The sequence below is a fragment of the Ictalurus furcatus genome, chromosome 6, assembly GCF_023375685.1.
Source record: "Ictalurus furcatus strain D&B chromosome 6, Billie_1.0, whole genome shotgun sequence".
NCBI classification, from domain to species: Eukaryota; Metazoa; Chordata; class Actinopteri; order Siluriformes; family Ictaluridae; genus Ictalurus; species Ictalurus furcatus.
This window is the reverse complement of record NC_071260.1, coordinates 15,354,953-15,379,848: the sequence shown is the minus strand read 5'-3', so window position 1 is coordinate 15,379,848 and position 24,896 is coordinate 15,354,953. Positions and strand designations below refer to the sequence as shown.

General features: G+C 40.6%; 1 protein-coding gene across 2 annotated transcripts in view; it reads right to left on the bottom strand.

Moving 5' to 3' along the window:
• Positions 1-8,088: 8,088 nt before the first annotated feature.
• plekhm3 (pleckstrin homology domain containing, family M, member 3) overlaps positions 8,089-24,896 on the bottom strand; it is a 40,824-nt gene continuing 24,016 nt past the window's right edge. For both annotated transcript variants that reach the window (XM_053626689.1, XM_053626687.1), the window contains exons 7-9: positions 20,114-20,177; positions 11,753-11,907; positions 8,089-10,271 (exon numbers count right to left, since the gene is read on the bottom strand). In XM_053626689.1, the coding sequence (XP_053482664.1) occupies positions 10,106-10,271; positions 11,753-11,907; positions 20,114-20,177 (385 nt within the window). In that variant the 3' untranslated portion in view covers positions 8,089-10,105. The remainder of the gene's footprint in view (positions 10,272-11,752; positions 11,908-20,113; positions 20,178-24,896) is intronic.

The window sequence follows — 24,896 nt, the reverse complement described above, 5'->3', positions numbered from 1 at the left end:
GGCCTTGCTCAAGGGCCCAACAGTGGCAGCTTTTAAGTGCTGGGGCTTGAACCCCCAACCTTCCGATCAGTGACCCTTGGGGAGAACATGTGAAACTCCACACAGACAGTAAGCCGAGCTCAGGATCAGCCCCCCATCTCTTCCTGTGCCACCATAGTGTTCATTATTGCTATATTTAACTACCACTATAGGGGATGAAATTATACAACATTATTAAACAAAAAAATATCATTAAAATGAAAAATTTCCCTCTTACACTACTACATTTTATTAAAAAGAAATCATTTAGACCTTCAAAGTACTCTGTACAAACTGTATATTTTACATGACCCCCCCATCACCATTTCAACCAATCATGTTTCAGCTTTACTGTTTACATCATATTATTCAAGGTTTTCATCATCTTTGTGTCATTTTTTAAAAAAAAATATCAGTTTAAGTCTGTTTGAGTCGATTTAAAATGAATAAAGCTATAATAAAAGGTGCAAAGTAGCCTATAGTGCTGCTACTAACTCTAATCTTAATCTCTGTTAGGTTTTATTCGTGTGAATATTTATGAACTGTTATGAAGTGTGAGTTCATGCTGAAAAAACAAACAAACAAAACCCTTGACTTTTTACTTTTAAATATTCAGGGATGTTTGAGAGTGGACACTCTGTGTCGTTCGTTCAGGTGTAATTCTGACCCGCTGTTCCACTGTTTAATAGAGTACAGTATGACTCTGTTTAAAAATATTTTTTTCTTTACTTTTTTTCCACTCATGTGTAACAGTTACATTTCTCTGAAGCATATCTTTAGTGTCAGCTACATTTGTTTTTACAGAGTAACTTGCAGCTTAGCTAAATACACACACATCTTACATTGGGTACGAGCACAGTGTGTTGTTTCTGACTCCTGAAATAGTGCTTTATATGACAGTAATGTATTTAACCACAATGAGCAGCTCTGTGTTACATAAAGTCATTGCTTGTACAGTCACTCAGAGAATGAGAGATGTTTTGGAATCATTCTCTCTCTCTCTCTCTCACTCACTCTCTCTCTTTCTCTCTCGTGCTCTCTCTCTCGCTCTCTCTTTCACTCTCTTTCTCTCACTCTCTCTCTCTCTCTGTTGATTCACTATGCTAACAGCTCTCCTCAGGTCCAAAGGTCTCTCAGGGTGTGCGTCATTGTGTGTGTGTGTGTGTGTGTGTGTGTTGTGTTGTGCTGTGTGACCTAACCGCTCAGTCTGGTGTCTCTATTGCCTGTTAACACTCAGATTACTCTGATTAAACAACAACTCCATACTGACAGAGGAGAGCAAATAGAGACAACCACATTCCATAGGCCTGATAGAGCTCACTCGTCTGCGTGTATCCTCCCACCCATACAAAACTAATGGTTCCCAGGAAATTTCTGTTTCAGATGTCAGGTCGAGCCTATGGTAACCTGATCTGTCTGACCTGGCAGTTCTGTCACAATCATAAATCACACTGTTTCAAAAAGAAATTAATAATAATAATAATAATAATAATAATAATAATAATAATAATAATTGAACTTGGAATGAGTAAGTGGCAGGACAGCTCACTGCTGTAGCTCCCACAGGACAGATTGAACATGTTTAGGCTTTTAGTTGGAGGAGTATTCACACCATTCAGCACCAGTAGAGCGTTCTACTTGTGCGCGTGTGTTTAATGGCATGGTGCTGTGAGTCAGATGCTTGCTAAGGTGTGGTGCACATGATTTGTGTTGTGTGATGGGTATGCAGTCGTGCTGACCCGTTTCCAGCTCTGTCTTTCTCTCTCTGGATGCTCTGCATGTCTGTACAGGTGTCCGCACAATAGGCTTTATCTGTTCCCACCCTCTGGTCCTGTGTGTAGAGAAAACACACACACACACACAAACACACAGATGCATGCACACAAAGAGAAATGATGTAACTAAGTTCAGCAGATTTAACCATTTCCTATTTTTCATATATCACCCTGATGTGATCTGATGACTAAGGTCTGTTGACTTTAATTTCAGAATCAGCGTAATAAACACAAATACTCATCTGTTTGATGACGTTCACATCCTGCACTCATTCATTATCTATATTTGCCCAATTAATGCTTATTAATGTTACAACTGTGGAAGATGCAAACGGTCTAATTGCACAGCATTACTGGACTGGAATTTGATCATTTTAAAACAAGACTAGGTAATATTGTATTCCTAATATATTGTCACTGGTCACGTGGGTTTTTGTGCTAATAGATGTGTATAGCAGCACCAAGCACTCTACAAAAGAAGAGTATATAATAGCTTCATGAAAGAATACCTGTGGGAAATTATCCCAGGGTGTGGAACAAAACCCCAACAAAATAATTCTATTGAAATGAAATGATCAGTACTGTGTCAAAATCTCTCGCAATTAAAAAACGCAAGGAGCAGTTTAAATTTAAATGTCAGCGAAATTTTACAAAGGCTGAGGTAAATATATTCAAGTATTTAAAAGAAGAGGAAGAAAAAGAGAAAAACATTCATTTTGTTCTTTTAGATAAGGAGGTTAAAATACAGGGTGGGATTTGCGTTTGTAACTTTTCTTACCAGCTCACTGAATGACATTCAAACCATGTTTGTTGGAATTTGTAAAAACAAGATGATCATTTTAGATTTGATTAGAAGGTTTATATATATATATATATATATATATATATATATATATATATATATATATATATATATATATATATATAAAGAAATATAAATATGATAAAGTTGTTTTAAAAAAAAAAAAAAGTAATTGATATCAGGGCAAAAGAGAAAATATATTTAAGCAATGAATTGTTTTGAATAGTTGGAAGATCTGAATAAAGTTCTGCCATTTTTGAATGGCAGTGTAATTATGTAACGAGTATCAATGATTAAATATACTTAAGTAAAGTATTTCAAGTATAGTTATGAAGTGCAATTACTTAAGAGCGTTCCTCGTCTGTTTTATTTTTGTTGTTGTTTTTTTACTTTACATTCTTAATGTTTGAGCTGGCCTGTGTGAAGGTTACAAGGCAGGCTATTACGCCCTAGTGTTGTTTAAAGACAGACAGCCATCAACATAACATCTGCTGAAATAGATTAGACAGCTAATGTTAATGTGCAGACTAATCACCATGAGCTATCATGTTTCAGTTTGGCTATTAAGAAGATAATTACAATGTGTCTTTTCTTTTCTTTATATACAAATATGTACACTATATTTTACATTGGCACAGTACTGTAATTCTGTTGTCCAAGACTATGACAAGAAACTCTTGAACATTTTCATGGATGAAAGTAGAAATGAAATCAAAATGTGAAATATGACCAAATCATAAACAAGCAGAAAGCACAAACTGGAGGGAATTGACAGTGTATGAGATCTACTCTGACACGGGTGGCTGCTGCTGCGTTACTCAGTGATGATGTAGGTCAACGGTGGTAGCGGTTGGATGTCAGAGGGGACACTCTCCGTGTCTGTGTGTACGAGGTGGGGGTTTTAGCCGACGTTCAGCTGCTTGTTTCCCCAGAGCTCGACCTTCGCATTCTGTCCCACGTCCTCATTGTTTTCCCCTCCACCCCTCAGTCATCTTTTCCTCCTCGAACCGCTCTTTTGTTGCATCTCTCACCCCGCTCTGGCATTTCAGGGCCCCATGTTGTCAGGGCCCTAAATGAGACTTGACTGGCCTGTGGGCCACTGGAGAAGCACAAAGCACAATATTTCCCTCGCTACACTGGAGCCATTGTGGCCGCCGACAATGCACTAATTGGTGATGACAATTAAGCGAGGCCAACACTCAGGTTCAATTTAGCCTCTCGTCAATACAGATCACAGACAAATGAGTCAGACCCAACACACACACACACACACGCACTTATCCTTCACACTATAATAATGAACACTCTCATACGAATACTGCAACTTGGATACACTTCTTTCACCTCCTTGGTGTATTTTTGGAGGTGAAAAGAGACATTGTGGAAGCTTTACTGGAAACAACAGAAAGTATCTAATCTCACTTTATAGTTATTATGTCCAGTTGATGTCACTGGATTACCAAAAACCACTTCAGCAAATTTTTTGAATGTAAATCTGGAGCAAAAACAAATCCATGTAAGAAGGAGCCTATTGTACTTAGACAAAAGGCAACTGTGTCAACCTCTTGGCATGAAGACATCTCACCACAACAGCCAAAAACACACAACAGGTACAGATATGTGTGAAGGGACGCATTTAAGAAGAGATGAGCTGGTGTATCTTCAACCTCAGTCTGTCAAACATTAAGAACTTAATGAAGTCTGGGATCAGCAGAGTGCGTCCTTTCTAAGGAGATGCCGAAAACAGCCGACAGCTTTGCCTTATAGAGACACACACACACACACACACACACACACACACACACACACACACACAGGTGGAGGGCTAGGCATGTTCCGGCCCATCGGCGGAGGCTAGATCCTGGTGGATTACTGTGTCAGAGACAGGGCTTTAGAGCTCAGTAAGTCTGTGACAAATTGCTGCTAGAGGGGAGGAAAAAGGGAGAAGGTGGTGGGGGCAAAGTTAAAATAAATCTGAGAGGAGAAGCATCTGGGTGGTCAGCCATTGGTTTTCTGTCAACAAACAAGGGACGGAGTTTGGAGTTGAGTTTGTGTTGTACCTTGAGGTTACTGAAAATTCAGACATAATAGATTCCACAATTGTTAAATTCTTCAATCTGATTGGCCCAAAAATAATTGGATTCGTTTTCCATAACAACAGTCTTCAAATGACCGGTTTATATTAATGTACTTGTTCTAATACGTTATATAATATATAATATAATATATAATATAGTTTCTATAGTAACAACTCATTTGTACAGGAACTTGTATGTCTGAGCTCCTAAACTTAGAACTAATAATAAGCAGGGTTTTCTTTTAATTGTGGTTTTGTTTTGTTTTTTTAAACAAAAAAAAAAAGGAAAGAAAAACATGTCATATTTGATAGTGAAGCTTTCTGTAAGGAGATGTTTATTTAACATTTATGGAAGCTGTCTCAGGTGTCAGCGCTTTGTAATGGTCAAGAGGTTTTCCACCACAGGAAAGTCTTCAAGGCAGAGGCCTTTGGTTTGTGGCTTTTCTTTAACATGAACAAACTGTTTGTTCTTTTTTTTTGTTTTATTAACTTCAAAAGGAAAGAAACAGAAGCTGGTGAAGAAATGACTGTTTATAGCTGCTATATACACTCATGGACCACTATTGTCCTATTTATTAGGAACACTATACTAATACTGGGTTGGGTTTCCCTTTGCTCTCAAAACAGCCTCAATTTTTAGTGGCATGGATTCCACAAGAAACATTCCTTTGAGATTCTGGTCCATGTTGACACGATTGAACCACACAATTCCTACAGATTTTCCAGGTGCACTTTCATGCTCCAGTTCTACCACATCCCAAAGGTGATCTAATGGATTCAGATCTGGTGACTGTAAAGGCCACTGAAGAACATTGAACTCTGTCATGTTCATAAAACCAGTTTGAGACGACTTGTTTTGTGACATGGTGCATTATCATGCTGGAAGTAGCCATTAGAAGATAGTAAATTGTGGCCATGAAGGGATGCACATGTCAGCAACAATACTCAAATAGGTTGTGGCATTCAAGCGATGATTGATTAGTATTAACAGACCATTACACCACCTCCACCAACCTGGACTGTTGACACAAGGCAGGTTGGATCCATGGATTCATGCTGTTGGTGCTAAATTCTGACCCTACCATCTGTGTGCCTCAGCAGAAATCGAGATTCATCAGACCGGCTACATTACTCCAGTCTTCAACTGTTCAGTTTTGGTGACCCTGTTCCTACTGCAGCCTCAGCTTTCTGTTCTTGACTGACAGAAGTGGAACCCGACATGGTGTTCTGTTGTTGTAGCCCATCCGCCTCAAGGTTCAATATGTTGTGCATTCTGAGATGCTTTTCTGCTCACCACAATTGTACAGAGTGCTTATCTGAGTTACTGTAGCCTTTCTATTCACTTGAACCAGAATGGCCATACTCCATTGACCTCTCTCATGAACAAAGCATATTGCTTTGGTATAAGAGAAAAAAAGAAATCGCTTCAGGATTTGTTGTTATAGGAAAATAATCCACTTCAGGATGTAACAGTAATTCCTTGGCATCCGGCTGTATCACACCACCCCATCATGGGTTGTGGATTATTTTCCAATAACAGCACACCTTGTCATCTATTAATCCTTACAGAGAAAATCCCTCAAATCTAAAAGAACATTCTCAATTGCAAGGAAATATGTGAATTGAAATAGGACTTGGAAGCTGTGCTTATTTCTCAGGATGAATACATCCATGAATTAAAAAATAAATAAATAAATAAATAAATACATGGTGGAACTTACAAAAAAAAAAAAAATTACAAACCTCATGCTGCGGTCTCTGACAAGTCAGAAACCCAATACAAGCTTGTGGTTTTTAATTTGGGATTAGTGAATGAGTCAGTATTTGGACCCTTTTCTTGCCAGGGCAGTTTATAAGCCCCGGACATAGCCAATGATGCATTTGTTCCATCCAGATACCAAACTCACCTTGGACCCAGATCAGGAAAGAAGCTAAAATCAGACCCAGTTGTAGTTATTCCACTGAAGCTGGATTTGAGCCAGGTTCCACTTAAACTCTTCACATTAAAAACAATCTAGACTTGCTAGGTGACTTACTTTATTGGTATCAGTGACAAAAAGCAAACAAAAGGAGCCAATATGGTAACACTAAGATTTTTCCTTTTTTTTTTTTTTTTTTAAGATTTGCATAAAATGTTATCTGTGCTGTAGAGTTTTTGGATGACAGAACAGGAAAAAAAAGCAGGATCAGGCCCAGACACAGTTGAAAATAAATAGAACATAAATACAATAAATACTGTTTAAATCAACTGCTGATATGAATCACTGAATTATATACAACAGAGCACAGCAGAGTGGATTAAACTGTTATAGATGAGACCGTGTTTCACCTGCAATAATGGTGTACAAAAAGAAATGAAAGTACATCCACTAATCTCAGTTCCCTTGTTTTGTTTGTTATTCTCTCTCGGTATAACCATTTTCAGTGTGTTTAAAATCCCTGAAGATAACTTTACAACAGTGTGAATAAGTTCCATTCCAGACTAACCAATAATACTACACGTGGTACGTGTATAGTTAAACACGACATCTCGGGTCAGTCTAGGAAACTTTTTGTGGATCTTCACGTCACTCTAAAATCAAGCATTTATGGTTAGAAATGAAACAAAAACAAAACACTTCTAATGGAATTCAGAAGCTGACATACAGATGGGTGACAAATTAAAGGAAAAACCAGTGGCAAAGTTCTCCTGGCTGATCATCTTTATCCTATCATGAACATTTGTATTCTGATGGTCGGGGTCTCTTCCAGGATGACTCCGCCCACTTTTACAGGTCATGAGGACTCGCTGAACGGTTTGGTGAGGATGTAAATCATATGCTACGGCCCCCCTCTCATCAGATCTCAACTTTATCGAACACCTACGAGAGATTTTGGAGTGATCTGTTAGACGCATCATCATCCTCATCAAAACATTAACTGATGGAATATCTTTAGGACGAATGGTGCTAATCACTCTAGTACAGTTCTAGAGAATCTAAGCCAAGGTGCACTTAAGCTGATCTGGTGGCTCAACAGCTTACCGAGTCACTTCCTGCTGGTTTTTCCTGCAATTTGTTACCTGTCTAGATAATTAAAGAAGCTTTCCTTTGACTATCTAGTGCAACTCTGCTAATCAATATACTCACAATGAACCATCTTTCAATCTAAACACATTAATTGGGATGTAGTAAAAGTGCCAGGACAGGCTTCGTGGTACAGAAGATATTCAAAATGCCAGTGTTTTGTGCAAACTTGCTGAGAAAGTCACCTATTTCAGCAAAAATAGACATGGGGTCTAACATCGAAAGCACTGTACAATAAACAGTTCAGGAAGTTTTTGTCTGAACTAACGATTGGACGATGAGAACCCATTAGTCTCAAACAAACTGCATCAGTGTATTACTAATGTACAATAACAGACGATTATCAACAGGCAGATGTACTGGCTTTTAGTTTAAGGCAGGCAAAGTGTGTACAAGAAAGAGGTTCAATTAATACAGTCAAATTTAGAGCAATTATTAACACGTGGCACGATAATTCTTCAGTCTTTCCGTGTACATTTAGTAACCACACACACACACACACACACACACACACACACACACACACACACACACACGTTCCTTCAACTCTATCAAAATTAAACACAAATGTACTCTTGGTGCAAATGTCAAAGGAAAAAAAAGAAGCTGCTCTCTATGAAACATATGATGTAAACATTTTTACAAAGCAGTAAACAAATAAACATAATTTAATACAATTTTAAAAAATTATAAAAAAACAAACAAACGTGTACATCCAGGTTGACCTAGCCGCTTTTCCATAACAGCGGGGAAAACTAACTCCTGAATCCCTCTAGACTTCATCTATCCCTCATCACTGCACACAAGTCAGAACAATAAATAATTTTATCCTATGACGTTTACAGAATGGGGAAAAAAAAAAAAAAAAAAAAAGAATTATACTGCGAGCTCCTATGTTGCTGGTACGATGTCTGATCCTGACCTCGCCTCCATGTTTGCAAAAGGGAAAAAAAAGTGGTAAATGGTGAGAATAAGAAGTTTGGGGATTTATTATTTTTTTTAGCACAAGAAAAAGGTCACTTAGCCTATCTAATTTGCATAAGCGGGAAAACATTTTAATTCAGGCAAAAGCATGTGTCGTTATGCATTGTCAAAGCATTGTCCCTTTGGAAAACGACGATGAAAACCAAGAGGTCAAATAAGGCAGCAAAAAAGCAAAATAAGTGATCTTATTGCCAGTGCTTAGTTCAAGTAGCCGGAAAATGGAGTGTGAACGCACACCCAGTGAGACGAGCGACTCATATGGATCCAATCCTGCGGTATGGGTGGACGACGTGAGTAACGAGCCCGTCAGCGGGCGGGTTTTCTCTGCGATCCTTGCTGAACTAGGTCTACCAATGCTAAACAAAGCCCCAGCGCTCTGGACTATAATTTGGGACCTTGTGGCCGAGGGTAGTTTGTAATCAAAAAGCCAGCAGTTGGCAAAGGGACCGTGGCTCAGCTGCATATAGGCAGTGGCACTGAGCAGCGATAAACTTCAGTTCCAGCTGTACAGGACGAGATGCCAACCTCTCTGTACATTGCCTTTGACTAGAGTCACTTCACAGGAGTCCAAACCATTGTGCATGAGATTATGTTCCTAAAATTCCTCTTTAAAAAAAAAAAAAACCCAGGTGCTTCCCCAAGGCTTAGTCCTCTGTCCAGTGGTAATTACAGCACTAAGCTTTCTGCACTGTAGTCGACTAAAAAAACCCATGTTAATTTCTTTTCCTTTATTAAATAGATTAATCACAGAGGGTGTGCAGGAATGCAGCGAGGGAGACAGTCAAGTGCAATGTGGATCTTCATGTTGAGTCTATATGTTGAATAATAACTTCTAAGACTTTTCTCATGTGTGTGTGTGTGTGAGATTTTCTACATCTGATTCGAGCGTGACCATTAATGGATTAGATGCTCTGTTGTGCAGAGGAAATGATTTGGCCTTGGATTTCCAGAGACTGCATTATTTTGCGTCAGACTGCTAGAGTGTGTTTACACGCTAGTATGAGAGCGTACTCCACTCAGTTCCGCGTTTGCCGGTTGGCCCGGCTGTCATTTGGTAGATGAAAGGAGAGGGCAAATTGGTATCATTATGAAACCTCTCCTCTTCAGGGACTGAAGTATTGTCTGCATGTACCCTATCCCTCAGGTGAGAGGAGAAGGAAAAAGAGAGAGAGAGTGAAGGAAAGAGAGAGAGAGAGAGAAAAACAATAAGACCCTTTTGTTCCTTATCAACAAACACAGAGCTCTTCTACATGGCCCACAGAGTGTGGACACTCGTGGATACGCACATGCAGAGACTCATGCAGCAGTTAGCTGTTGGTCAGAAAACAGGCCTGCAGGAGCGGCCTAAATGGGAGCGAGGCTCCCTCGCTCTCAACGCTTTGGCTCAGGTGTCGAGCTCGAAGCAGCAGTCGTCGTCGGGGCTCTCACTGTGGTTGTGCTTCTTCCAGAATGAAGAGGGTTTCTTGTGCAGCTCACGACGAACGCAGCGCGGACAAGGCTGCGCACGCATCCGACACTCGGTGTGGAACACCGCTCCACATCCCTCGCACCTGACGAAACAAACATACACACAAGGCAGAGATGAACACCCGACTGCCCACAATACTACTGTACAGCAATTAAAACACTGCTGTCACAGCATGCATAAGGCATGTTAATATATAATATAACAAACTCTTCATTTCAACAATCACAAAGCTCATCCCAGTGCTCCAAAGACACATTCACGTGTGTTTTCCAGTATGAGTGAATTTGAAAAATGCTCCTTGGGGTTGTTTTACAGCCCTATTGGGTCAAAGTCTATTACAAATCTGAACATTGTGATAGTTTACTGTAAAGCCCCTTGACCAGAGACAATAAAGTATTCAAATAGCAGGTGGATGTGTGAGTTCATCAACACGGTGTTTATGGGTTTACGACAGGGTGTGCGGACACCTTCTTCTGCAATCGCATTTAGTGCCTCAACACCATCTCCGCATTATGACAGCCTGTTATCGAGCATATCGAGTTATAAACGCAGCCATAAAGCCAAACTTATTGCACACAACAAACAGAAGCAAACGGGTCTGTAAACAGACACAGTGCATACACTTGGAGACAGTAGTGGTGCTAACGGTTACAGTTGGTCATGAGGTGTAAGTGACATTTAAAAGCTTTACTACAGTAAATGATGTAGATTTGTTCATGGTGTAGAACTAGGACCATGAGCTCAGTCATTGTTGATAATGATGCTGACCTAAATAAAGCATAATGCCATGATAGAAACATATACATACAGAGAATATACTAAATTTTCACCGCTCAAATAAGAGTCCATAATGGTCCCTTTCCTTTGATGGATGGATGAGTGAGTGTGCATTGCATTAGATGTCTACAAATCAGTAATTGTGTATAACTATAAGTGTACCTATATACTATAGTAGATATACTTGGGCGGGGGGTGGGGGTGGACAATAAGTGTAGATACAATGTCGGTGTACCAAATAAACTAACAATTTCTATAACTATTTTTATAGCATTGCACCAAATTCACAGGACATTTACATTCACAAGACATGATACTATACAGCTGTGCCAAATGAGTGAAGAATGTCACACCAATGGTGTGAAGTGCAGCACGTATCTTATCAGCAGTTAGCCATAAAGTGGGCTGAGGGTAAAGGCGCTGTGGGGATTAACTGTGTTTTAGCATTGGGTGTCCCTTCATTGATCTGGAGACTGAGCACACCTTCATACCCATGTCCCCTGGGTGTGACTAACACATGACAGAAGCAACTCAAGAAGAGCTCACTGAAGAGTTCCACTGTGGTGCTGTGGTAGACGTTACAAGTTTACTGCCACAAATAAACTGCTAATAAGAAGATCGTATGAAATGAACTCCTGAGCAGGAATTCTGCATTTGACATTTAGCAAAATGTTACCATGATACAGTAACTATGATATTCCTGTATTATCTAGATGTCATACACAAACCCATTTATTGCTGTTTATGTTGTTGAAACATTTATCGTGAGAGAAGAGATGAGCTGACCTCTTGGCATTCTCCTGGAAAGGGTAGAGGATCTGACCATTGTGGCAGAGCTCACAGATGAAGCCCTTCTCACGACACAGACTGCAACTGTACACATGGGAACTGGCAAACTTAATCACTTTGGAGAGGAAAGGAGCCAGCTTCCCATCTATTACCTGTATGAAGGACGGAGAAAAAAAGGGGGGAGGGTGAGTGCATGGAATAGACAAAGGGAACATGCGACAGAAAAAAACACCAGAAATGGGACCGGAATTCTGTCACAATATGTATATTAAAAAAAAACCAAATAAACAAAAAAACCTACAAGTAGAATTCAACGATGGCGATACATCCACCAGAAACAGAAGACCAATTTTTTGGAAATACCAGTCGTGTGAGATTATATGGATTTTTAAGTGGAAAGACAAACACTTCTTAAAAACAGAGCCCAATGAGAACCAAGACAAAGTAGCCAGAGTTCACATCAGGAATCCAGATCAAAACTAATGAATGCTTGTGAGGTTGGGAGGTGGACGAGGGGGTTAACCAGGGCTCGAGGGTGGGTGGGAGAGTGGGGTAATTCCTTTTGGGAGACCGTTTGCAAAAAATAATATGTGAATGCCATTTACCGGCCAGAGTAGTTAAAAATCTGCAGTGGGCTTTGAAAGCATAGGTCTGAAGAAGGTGTATTGTAGGCTGTTGAATGGGCCAGGGGAAGGGGCCTGGACCTCCAGTGCATATTCACCAAGGGGGAAGAGACAAGTGGCTACACCTGGCAGCGCTGTGGCACACCAATTAAAGGGCCCGCCAGCATTCTTCGGCCCTTACACAAGAAGCTGGCCAAAGAATGGCGGGACAGAGATGAGAACGGAGGAAGGGGGGAGGGGGATGGTTAGAAAGTTGGGGAGGTGGAGAGAGAGGAAGGAAAGAGAATAAAAGGAGGGACCACCGCAGTCTCCCACGAAGCATAAGCATGCGCGCGCACATGCACGCACACTCGTACACACACACCCTGAGTGAAGTGAGCGATGTTAAAAAGGGGTTTGTGTGGGCGAGGGGGAGGTTGGGCATTGCAGTTGTGGGTATGAGACAGGAACCAAAGGAAAGCACAGCAAGTGCTTGGGCAGTTCTTTACTGAACAAAGTGATTCACTGTGTTAGTGCCTTGTTCCTATCCAGGGGGACTAATTAAATGCTGTACATGTCATTTGACTCTTCTGGCCACCAATGGTGTAAAAGAAAGAAAGAAAGAAAGAAAGAAACCAGACAGCTGTACTGTTATTTGAAAAATGCAAAACAGAGATAATCAGAAATGTCTTTCAATCAAAGTAAAAAGCACCACAAATGTAACCACCAACTATCTATAATCGTATCTTCGTATCTGTTTTCAGATCTGCTGCATCTTGGTAGCGGAAAGGCATTACCTGGAATTATTAATATGTCAAAAGTCAAAAAAGTATAGAGGGGTGAAACCACTAGCAACCTGCATCCATACGAGCAACAGGAGTGCACCTAACCAGCCATTTATCAAGCAGCTTTCATCTCAAACCCAGCTCTCACCACTGCCCAGAGGTAGCAAAATCACCACACCCCCCCAAACAGCCTTTCTCCACTGGACATGTGCAGAGAATTACACTGCCGTGTGTCAGGAGACTGCTGCGGCCCAGTAATCAAAGAGGCGAGGGCTAGCACACTCACAGTCACCCAAGTAACAATGATATATGTGGCCCCTAATCAGTGCTGACAGAAGAAGTAATTAAACATCTCAATAATTTAGCAAGGGCTGAGGAGTGGGGTGAGCCCTCTTGGGGAGCTCTGCACCTGGGCCAGCACTAGTGTAGAGAAACAAGAGAGCTGTTAATATGCTCAATATTTAACTTACTGATAGAGTCCTAAGGCCAAGAAAATGTCTCTGAAGCGTTCCTGAATATCAATAGACTGCAAAAAAAGCATGTAACTCAATGACTTATACTTCCAAACACGGCCAAATATTTTAGGCTTGTGACATCCATGCAATGAAAATGAACTGCCACGGGTGCTGGCTGCTGTTCCAGTCTTGCGACCTCCCCTCCACCCTCCACCCCCCACCCTTCAGCTCTGTCCCGCGTGTGCTTTGTTGTCCAGTGCCTAATCCCCTAAAAACTGCTGTTTAACGCGCTCTACTTTATCCCCTCCTCATCCCGGGCCCTAATGTCCTCGCCTGCTCCATTAACTGGCGGAGAAAGGGCCAGGATTAGACAGATAAAGAGAGGGTGAGTTCTGTTTGGATAACACCCTCCCTGCCAGGTCCTGGCAAAACAGGATTATCACCAGCGAACCAGCATGTTAGTGAGTGTGGGCAAGGGAAGGAAGAAGAGAAAAAGAAATGTGGGGGAAAGGAGGAAGTGTACATGTGGATACATAAGACAAGTTCGAGAGTTAATGTATCTGGGGAAAAAAATGAATGAAAGCATGGATGGATGGCTGGATGGCTGCACATATACGTGAAACATTTGTCAACATCACAGTCAACCACGTGAGGCATGTGTCATAATATATCACAATAGAAGACATCCAAGGTCCTACTGCTAACGAGCCTTGTCAAAACTACACAATTTGGCCTTTATGCTAGAGCTGCCAGGGGACCACCAGTTTCTTGATACAATACAGCAGTTTAAGTATATCTACCTTGTACCTAACCCCATTGGCCATAGTGTCGAATACACTCACAATAACTGAGTGATAGCTTAGTTGTTAAGTTGTTGGACTACTGATCAGAAAGTCGTGACCTTCAAATAAGCAAGGCCCATTAACCCTCACCCGCTCAGACGTATAAATGAGACAAACCTAAATTGCTCTGGATAAGGGGCGTCTGCCAACTGCCATAAACGTAAACGTAAAAATAGATCACTTTGTAGGTATACAAATATATTTCAGCTTATAATGTCCTCCATGCAGGTGCAACTCAAAAAAATTGAATATCGTGGAAAAGTTCATTTTTTCCGTAATATAATTTAAAAAGTGGAAATTTTCATATAGTCTACATTCATTGCACATAAAGTGAAATATTTCAGGCCTTTTTTTGGTTTTAATCTTGATGATTATGGATTACAGTTTTATGGAAATCAAAAATCTAATAACTCAAAATATTAGAATAAAGAATTTATAATACAGAACTATCAACCTTCTAAAAAGTATGTTAATTTATGAACTCAATACTTGGTCGTGGCTTTAATCCTTCTGCACGAATTACTGCATGAATGCGGCGTGGCATGGAGGCAATCAGCCTGTGGTACTGCTGAGGTGTTATGGCAGCCCAGGTTGCTGAGGGGTTATGGAAGTCCAGGTTGCTGAGGTGTTATGGGAGTCCAGGTTGCTGAGGTGTTATGGAAATGGAAGCCCAGGTTACTGAGGTGTTATGGAAGTCCAGGTTGTTGAGGTGTTATGGAAGTCCAGGTTGTTGAGGGGTTATGGAAGTCCAGGTTGTTGAGGGGTTATGGAAGTCCAGGTTGCTGAGGTGTTATGGAAGTCCAGGTTGCTGAGGTGTTATGGAAATGGAAGTCCAGGTTGTTGAGGTGTTATGGAAGTCCAGGTTGTTGAGGTGTTATGGAAGTCCAGGTTGCTGAGGTGTTATGGAAGTCCAGGTTGCTGAGGTGTTATGGAAATGGAAGTCCAGGTTGTTGAGGTGTTATGGAAATGGAAGTCCAGGTTGTTGAGGTGTTATGGAAATGGAAGTCCAGGTTACTGAGGTGTTATGGAAGTCCAGGTTGTTGAGGTGTTATGGAAGTCCAGGTTGCTGAGGTGTTATGGAAGCCCAGGTTACTGAGGTGTTATGGAAGTCCAGGTTGTTGAGGTGTTATGGAAATGGAAGTCCAGGTTGCTGAGGTGTTATGTAAGCCCAGGTTGCTTTGATAGCGGCCTTCAGCTGGTCTGTATTGTTGGTCTGGTGTCTATCATAGAGTCTCTATGGGGTTCAGGTCAGGCGAGTTGGCTGGCCAGTCAAGCACAGTAATACCAAGCAAACCAGTTACTAGTAGTTTTGGCACTGTGGGGCAGGTGCCAAGTCCCGCTGGAAAAGGAAATCAGCATCTCCATAAAGCTTGCCAGCACATGGAAGCATGAAGTGCTCTAAAATCTCCTGGTAGACGCTGCATTGACTCTTGACTTGAGAAAACACAGTGGACCAACACCAGCAGATGACATGGCACCAAATCATCACTGACTGTGGAGACTTCACACTGGACTTCAAGGAACTTGGATTTTGTGCTTCTCCACTCTTCCTCCAGAGTCTGGGATATTGATTTCCAAATGAAATACAAAATTTACTTTGATCTGAAAAGAGAACCTTGGACCACTGAGCAAGGCTGAGGAAACCTTTGCAGGTGTTTTGAGTTAATTATCTGATTAGAGCTCTTCTCAGGTCGACATTTCTGTATTATAAATTCTTTATTCTAATATTTTGAGATACTGGATTTTTGATTTCCATGAGCTGTAAGCCGTAATCATCAAGATTAAAACAAAAAAAGGCTTGAAATATTTCACTTCATGTGTAATCAATCTAGAACACATGAAAGTTCCACTTTTTGAATTAAATTGGGAAAAATGAACTTTTCCACGATATTCAATTTTTTTGAGACGCACCTGTATAATAATAGAAAAGGAATACCACTGACCATAATTTTTTTAGTGGTTGCCCATTTGGATGCACAGCAGTGTTAGAAGGGCTGTCTTGTTGTGCATAGCGACAAACAGGCTACTTCAGTAACTGCATTTATGCAGTAAATGAATGAATAATGTAGGTGCAGGATATAAAGTGTCATCTCAATGGATAGTCCCAAGTAAATCCAACTCAAAGAAAAGTAAAATCTTGTAGGATCCGAAGTGCTGAGAGAATGAAAAGTATGCCAGGAGGCACACCCAGAAGTCCACGAGAGACTCAGCAACTTTGTGTGTATGCCAATGATGCCGCAAAGCCACCGAATGCCCCTTTGTGCTTCTCCAGTTGTTTATAGGTCATTGGCAAGGCTAACACTGTTACATCTAGTATAATGCATACAAAACAATTAGCATTTATATGGCACTCTTCATGTGGGCCATCTTTGGCCACTCTTTAATCTCTTTTAGTTGTAAAGCTCAACAAAAGCCAGTGCCTAAACTAGACCTGTATCTGGGCAAGCCTTAGGCAAACAATTATGGCCAATGGACTTGATTTTTTAAAAATAAAGACAGCATTAAACTGGTATTTGTTTGCTGGAACTGAATAGGCAAGTGCATGTGCTTTGGGTCTATAGAGTTTCTGGTGTCTACTTATTCAGCATTCAGTGACCTCGACACGCAGGGAGAACATTCCCGGGCCACGAAGGACCTGGCATGAGGCAGCCATGCTAAAAGAAAATGGCCCCTTAATAAGGTAAGCCAATTAGCATGCTGAAAGAGAGAGCGATGTGACAAGAATGAGAAATGTCCTCAAAGTCTGAAGAAGTCAGTGAGGACAGAAAATAACAGCTTCCAATAAACTCCAAGAATAATAATTAAAAAAAAAATCCCACTGTGAAATAATGTTGGGAAACTTGAACAACGTGCTGTAAGGTGGTAAAACATGACTATACTATACTCCCCATTATACTATCAACAATCATTAAGAAAAACAATACACGCTTTACACCTACTACTTACTCTTATGTGCTTCACTGTAAGAATGTTATAAATCTGATATTAGACCATTTATAAGTGTACTATTTGTTAAAATTCTCTCTTCTTCACATGTTCAAGAGGAACGGGAATGAAAGAAATTCAACAAGGGGGAGAAATAGAGGGTGAAAGAGCTGCAGAGGAGAAAAAAAAAATACTGAGTGTGGTAGTGTCAGGGAGTGGGATGTTTGGGAAGAATGAAGGCTTGTCACACTTTGTTTTTCTGCCTGTTGCTTCTGAATGCCACTAATTAGTTAGCTGGGTGGGAGGGAACATGGGGTGAAGAAGGAGCAGGCAAAGGGACTCGACCCTCCTGCTAGGAGAGAGAGTGAAAAGAAATAGAGGGAATGAACACAGTCAAAGTAACAGTTAAGAGGAGGGGCAGGAGGAGGTTCTAAGAAAGGACGACAAAAATTCATACACGATTCCAGTATCTATACTACTACTCAACGATTTACTATAACCTGTCAAATTTTATAAACGGTCACTAAACTCTTATACAATGTGGTAGGTCTAATAGTATAGTAAAATGGTATTTGAAGTGTTTTGAGGGGGAAAAAGTTATTTGAAATATACTGAAAAATGAATTAAATGAGAAATAATTCAAATTCCTCCATTAAGATTTGATCATTGCTTTAAGAAATATTTTCAAATTAAAATATGAACATAGTCATAATTCTGGACCTAAGCCCATAACATTACAATCATATTACAATCTATTTAAAAAAAAAAATAAAATAAAAAAAATAAAAAAAAGATATATCTTCAACAAAATGGAGTTGATATTACTGAATCTGATTCCAAACTTTTGAAAGACAGCGTATAGAGAGTGACACAGAAAGAGAAGCAGCGCATCTATTCATTTCTTTTAGACAGACAATGCGTGATATAACATGCAAATTGTTACACAACAGATTTCCTTCTTAGAGAATTTCAAGCAGTTATTTTAAATGAATTTAAAGCACAGCAAAACACACTGGTTAACAGAATATCTACCTGCAAAATCTGAAATTTTCTCAGGAGAAGATCGAGAAAAACACAGACACTGGTAATCTATATAGAAATAAAATCACCAAGTCTTAACAGTAACAACTCCCCATGTAAAACCAGGCTTTCGACTATTTTTAACCTTGCTTATAACTTGTGCTACTAACATAACATAAGGTAGAGGATAGTGCTCCTAGAAGGAGTAAAGATGAAGGCCATCAAACCAGTCCACAACACAAGCAGAAACAACCCCCAAGCAACCAGCCTCTCCCACACCCAGTCTGCTAGTTGAACACCCCATTCCTAATATAGTCCCCCTTTTAATACCTTCCACTCTTCTGGGAAGGCTTTCTACTCGATTTTGGAGCATGGCTGTGGGGATTTGTGTTCGTTCAGCCACAAGAGCATTAGTGAGGTCAGACACTGATGTTGGGTGCAATCAGCGTTCCAGTTCATCCCAAAAGGTGTTCAATGGGTTTCGGTCAGGGCTCTGTGCACGACATTCAGGTTCTTCCACACCATTCTTGATAAAGCATGTCTTCATAGAGCTCCTTTGTGCATATGGGAACAGGTTTGAGCAACTTCGTTCCACTGAAGAGAAACTGTAATGCTACAGCATATGAAGCCATTCTAGTTGGAAGAATTGTGTGCTTCTAACTGTGTGGCAACAGTTTGGGGAAGGCACACATATGGGTGTGATGGTCAGGTGTCCACATACTTTTGGCCATATAAGAGCATATTAATCATATAACACAAATTCTGTGCAAGTGCAAGGTATGATGAAGAGTTCTTCTCACAGTCATGTTTATATTTGACAGCAGAGAGTTCTGTGGTTATAATGCTGAATGGTGCACTGGGGAGAATTTGGCCTCTAGCAGATACAAGGTGAACCACAAGAACACAGGAATGATTTGATTCTTCTTCACCCCACCTCCCGTCCACTTCCATTTACAAGAATCACCATTGCCCAGCGGAGTTTATCCCCATTGTTCATCCCCGCTAGCTATCTAACTAACTTCCCGTCTTATGGTTCTACTCGGCCAGCTTAAAATGTAGAAAAAGTATGTCCACCTTCGATTTCCGCTAGTCAGGGTCACAGAGAGCGATCACATCCCTAAACAGCAAAGGGTTTAACCACGATGCCATATTTATCATCTAAACTAATCTGATCAAACAAAAAGAAGTGTGCAAATGCTTATTTAAATAGAGCACAAATATTATACTAGATGGCGAACACTAAATCTAGCTAACAAAACCAGACAATATTCATTGGCAACGTAAACGGCCGCTTTATAAAGTTTCAGATGTGTTTTTACACTAGGAGCTCAAAGCCGTTGCTGTATTTGTAGCTCAGAGCTGGGGAATGCAGCTGCTTCCATCTATGGGGGCATCGACAGTTGAAAGGCCGCCACCTACTGAGGGGCAAAATCCCCCTTCTTTTGTCACAAACTGAGGCAGAGTGGCAATTCAGACTGATCTAATCGTTTGCGTGAATGTGTTTACGGGTCAAAAAAATTATTTGGGGTTGACGTACCTTTTAAACCACTGAAATACTGACACGGTGGTTAACTACTGAAGTGCAGCATTGGAGGCCTGGGTGCACCTTTAGAACAATTCTGCACTATAAGCACTAGAAGGACAGGTGAGCTGACCATATAAACAGAAAAGCTTATGGCAATTAACAGATACCATATGTGTGTGTGAGTGTAATGTAAAACATTCTCACCTGCTGGAGATCGGCCAGAGAGTACAGGTGAATGTTCTGTAGCAGGTATTCCCTTGGAAAAATCCTGCAGAAACAGCACCCGAAATGAATCAGACAAATCTCCACACAATAGATCACTCACTCCAATGTGAATTATACTGTACTATCACTGCACAGCACGATTAAAAAAAGATGGATGGACACATACATACTTCCTGTGTTCCTGTATCCATGACAACACATGAGTCCAAATTACTGGGGAAATAGGGGTTAATTTAATTGAATTGAAAAAAGCCTGTGGCATAGCCATTTAAAAGCACTCTCCTTTATTACAGGTGAAGTGGGGCAGCTCACTCCTCTCTCTCTCTCACTCTCACTCTCTCTCACGATATATCCCTCCATCTCTTTCTCCATCTAGCTGGCTATTATGGCCCTCTTCACCCCTCTCGTCCCTTGAGCGTACTCCGCTCTCCTCGTTCGCTCTCTCTCCCCATCACTTGCCTACGCCTGCTCACATTACAAATCAAGAGCCCACTGTGGCATCTGAAAAAAGAGGGGATGGTAGAGAGCGAGAGATGAATAAAGGCAATCGATAGAGATGACGGGTGAACGAGAGGGAGAAATGAAATGAGACTGACATGGATGGATAGAGAGTAGAGAGTGAGTGACAGGGCCAAGTAAACTGAGTGAGCAGGTTCAACTGAGTGGAAAGAGAGAAAGCAGATGGACACTGTGTGAGAGGGAAGAAAGAAAAAAAAAAACGCTCAATGGCAGCCAACCAATTAGAGCAGCATTTACTACAGAGACGGTGAGTCAGAAACATGTCACATCTCACATCCCTGATAATGCATTTTGAACAAACTGGCATGCATAGTTTTTTTTTTTGTCATGTATTAGACCACATGTGTCAAACTCAAGGCCTGCGGGCCAAATGTGGCCCGCCACGTCATTTTATCTGGCCTGCGAGAACGTGAGAGGTGCATGATTGTCTTAACATACGTTTTTGCTGTTCTCATTCCCAACTCATAAAATACCAACGATTTGTCACGCCCTTAGGTGTCTGATACTGACGCAAAAGGGACAGCTGGAGCGTCTGCTCTTAGTGTCTCTTACTGCCGCGGACGGGTTTACATTGGAGTCAATTGAGAACCCAGAGCGTTTCATACAGATGTGGAAGGGTCCCTTTTCCGTCAGTATCAGACGCCTAGGGGCGTGACAAATCGTTGGTTTAAATAATGAATTCAAACAAGACCAAGCACAGGTCATGCATTACTGATGACAACCTCCACGCTGTTTTGCGGATTGCCTCAGTACAAGACCTAAAACCAGACATTGACACTCTGGCCAGGGAAAAACGGTGTCAGACATCCGGCCAGGAAATATAGGTAAGCATTTTTAAAAACCTGAATTAAAATAGAATGCATTTAAACCAAGACTAAGAACAGTAGAAATGTGTACAATTTAATGATTGTGCTTGCATATTGTTTTGTGTTTGTTATTTCCAGAACATGATCTACGAATGAGGATGTGTGTGAGATGGTGTCTCAGGGTGAGGACGGATCTACTTGATGCGTTCAAGGACAGGCAGCATCACCTCATTGTTGTTGTTCTTTTTGTAAAATGCTACTTCTGTAATACATGTTGGTTGTGCCATAGTTCTGTCCCCCTTGACTGTGTTGAAAAAAGTTCTGAATGAAGTTAAGGGTTAATATCATAACTTGTTTATAATATTTTTCTTAATTTGCTTAAATAGTTTGAATTCAAGTAATGTGGGTTTCAAACTGAACATTTATTTTTACATCTGTGCAAATGCAAATGTAATATTTGTAAGTTGAATACATAATAAATACAGTAACAGTTATTTAACAATATAATAAGGTGTAGTTTAATTTATTTTAAATTACATTGCATTTTGTTACATTCACACTGTTATTGTGGCCCATCGAGGGCAACCATTATGCTGATGTGGCCCTCGGTGAAAATGAGTTTGACACCCCTGTATTAGACTGTATTAATATCAGGAAAACAGATATTAATGCATGAGCATAACAACGTGGAACCTTGTCAATGGGAACCAGTCAGCTGGAAAAAGAAAAAAACATTTGTAATATTTGCAATAAAACAATTTGCAACATTTGAAATTAACTTATGAATGCAAAGACTACTGTAGAGCATGTTTTATGTGAAGCACAAAATACAGTATTGTTGTAAATAGGTCTTCTTGATCTTGTTAAAATACCCTCCCTGTGCTTGAACAGATCACTTCCGATACTTAATTTTTAAAATGATGGTGAGATATATATTTTATATATAATTTCACTGCAGGCCTTTCTTTTTTTTTATCCTGTAGGCTACTAAATAAATAAGGTTATGGAAATCCATACTAACCAATAACTATTACTTTTGATCCCGCTAAGATGACCATTTATTCTACTGGCACGCCAAGTGGAGAAAAAGAAGAAAAAAAAAAGACCTTTATCCGTCCAGGACAATCCCCTCACACCTGTATGATTCTGCACTGGCCACCTTGAAGATTCCTGCTATAGAGCTGTCTACATGAACAGAGTATACTGGTCTGTTCTGCTTCAAGAGGCTGGGTAACTGGACTGATTAAGCATGGGTCCTCTGGGATATGGTAAGGCCTGTCGGTGCATCTTGAGCTTCTCTCAGTTAATAACTCTCTGCTTACACTCTGCGGCTGAGCTCAGTCATTAGCAAGGCTGCTGTACAGATTGGTGGGGGGGGGGGACTCGTGGCACAAACTGTATGTATGTATGTATGTGTGTGTGTGTGTTTGTGTGTGTGGGTGGGCATTGGCTGGCAGCGCGTGAAAGGGCTCCTAATGACACGGATGGGATGAGAGAGGGGACCGGCTGACAAAATGTGAGCAGCAAGGGAGTAATTTAGTGAAAATGGTGGGGAGAGGAAGTTGGAATAGCTGAGGATGCATATACGGAAACAAGAGTGAGCGCATACATGTGGTGAAACGTAGAGAGTGTGCTGAGAAGGGAGATTTACTGGGTTTCTATACACTTTTTTTTCATTTTTTGTTTTTAAACAATTAACCTAAATCTGTTTCTGCTTACTAATTAGGTTAATGTTGAACTTTTAGGTACAATATGTAAATAAATAGTTGATGATTTTCCAATGTTCACACACACTCCACCAGAAAGTTGGTAGTCCAGCAACAGTTGGGTGGTAGGGGCAGTGGTAGCTTGGTGGTTAAGGCTCTGGGTTACTGATCAGTGGGTTGGGGGTTCAAGCCCCAGCACTGCCAAGCTGCCACTGTTGGGCCCTTGAGCAGGGCCCTTAACCCTCTCTGCTCCAGATGCTCTGACCCCAGCTTCCTGACATGCTGGGGTATGCGAAGAAAAGAATTTCACTGTGCTGTAATGTATATGTGATTAATTATCATTATACACTGCCCTCCACTAATATTGGCACCCTTGGTAAATATGAGAGGGCTGTGAAAAATTGTCTTTATTGTTTAACCGTTTGATCTTTTGTCAAAAAAATCACAAGAACACTCTGCTCTCATGGATATAAGACAATTGCAAACAAAACAGGTTTACCCCCCCCCAAAAATCTTTTTAATTAAAAAAAATCTTTTTAATTAATCACAGCTAAATATAGCTGTGCAACAATTATTGGCACCCCTATGAATTCATATGAGAAAAATATATTTGAAGTATATTCCCACTGATATTTTATTTTATTTTTTTTAGTACACCTGGGTGACTAAGAACAGGAAATTGTTCAATCATGACTTCCTGTTTCACAGGGGTATAAATATGAGGTAACACATAGGCCAAATTCCCTTAGTCATTCATCACAATAGGTAAGACCAAGGAATATAGCTGTGATGTGCAGCAAAAGGTCTTTGAGCTTCACAAAATGGAAAGTGGCTATAAGAAAATAGCACAAGCATTGAAAATGTCCATTTCCACCATCAGGGCAATAATTAAGAAGTTCCAGTCAACTGGAAATGTTATGAATCAACCTGGAATTGGACGTGTGTCTATACTATCTCAGTACATTGTGAACAAGATGGTTCAAGTGGCCAAAAAATATCCAAAGATCACAGCTGGAGAATTGCAGAAGTTAGTTGCATCTTGGGGTCAGAAAGTCTCCAAAACTACAATCTGAAGTCACCTACATCACCACAAGTTGTTTGGAAGGGTTTTATGATAAAAGCCTCTACTCTCATCCAAAAACAAACTCAAGCGTCTTCAGTTTGTCAGACACTACTGGAACTTCAAATGGAATCGGGTTCTATGGTCAGATGAAACCAAAATAGAGCTTTTTGGCAATAAACACCAGAGGTGGTTTTGGTGCACACAGAGAGGTAGCCATGTGGAAAAGTACCTCATGTCCACGGTTAAATATGGCGGTGGCTCTTTAATGCTTTGGAGCTGTTTTTCTGCCAGAGGACCTGGACATTTTGTTAGGATACATGGCATCATGGACGCTATCAAATATCAACAGATATTAAATGAAAACCTGACTGCCTCTGCCAGAAAGATTAAAATGTGCTGTGGTTGGATCTTCCAGCAGGACAATGATCCAAATCATACATTAAAATCAACACAAAAATGGTTTACTGACCACAAAATCAAGGTCCTGCCATGGCCATCCCAGTCCCCTGACTTGAAACCCATAGAACGCCTGTGGGGTGAACTGAAGAGGAGAGTCCACCAGCGTGGACCTCAAAATTTGAAGAATCTAGAGAGATTCTGTATGGAGGAATGGTCTCAGATCTCTTGCCATGTATTCTCCAACCTCATCAGGCATTATAGGAGAGGAC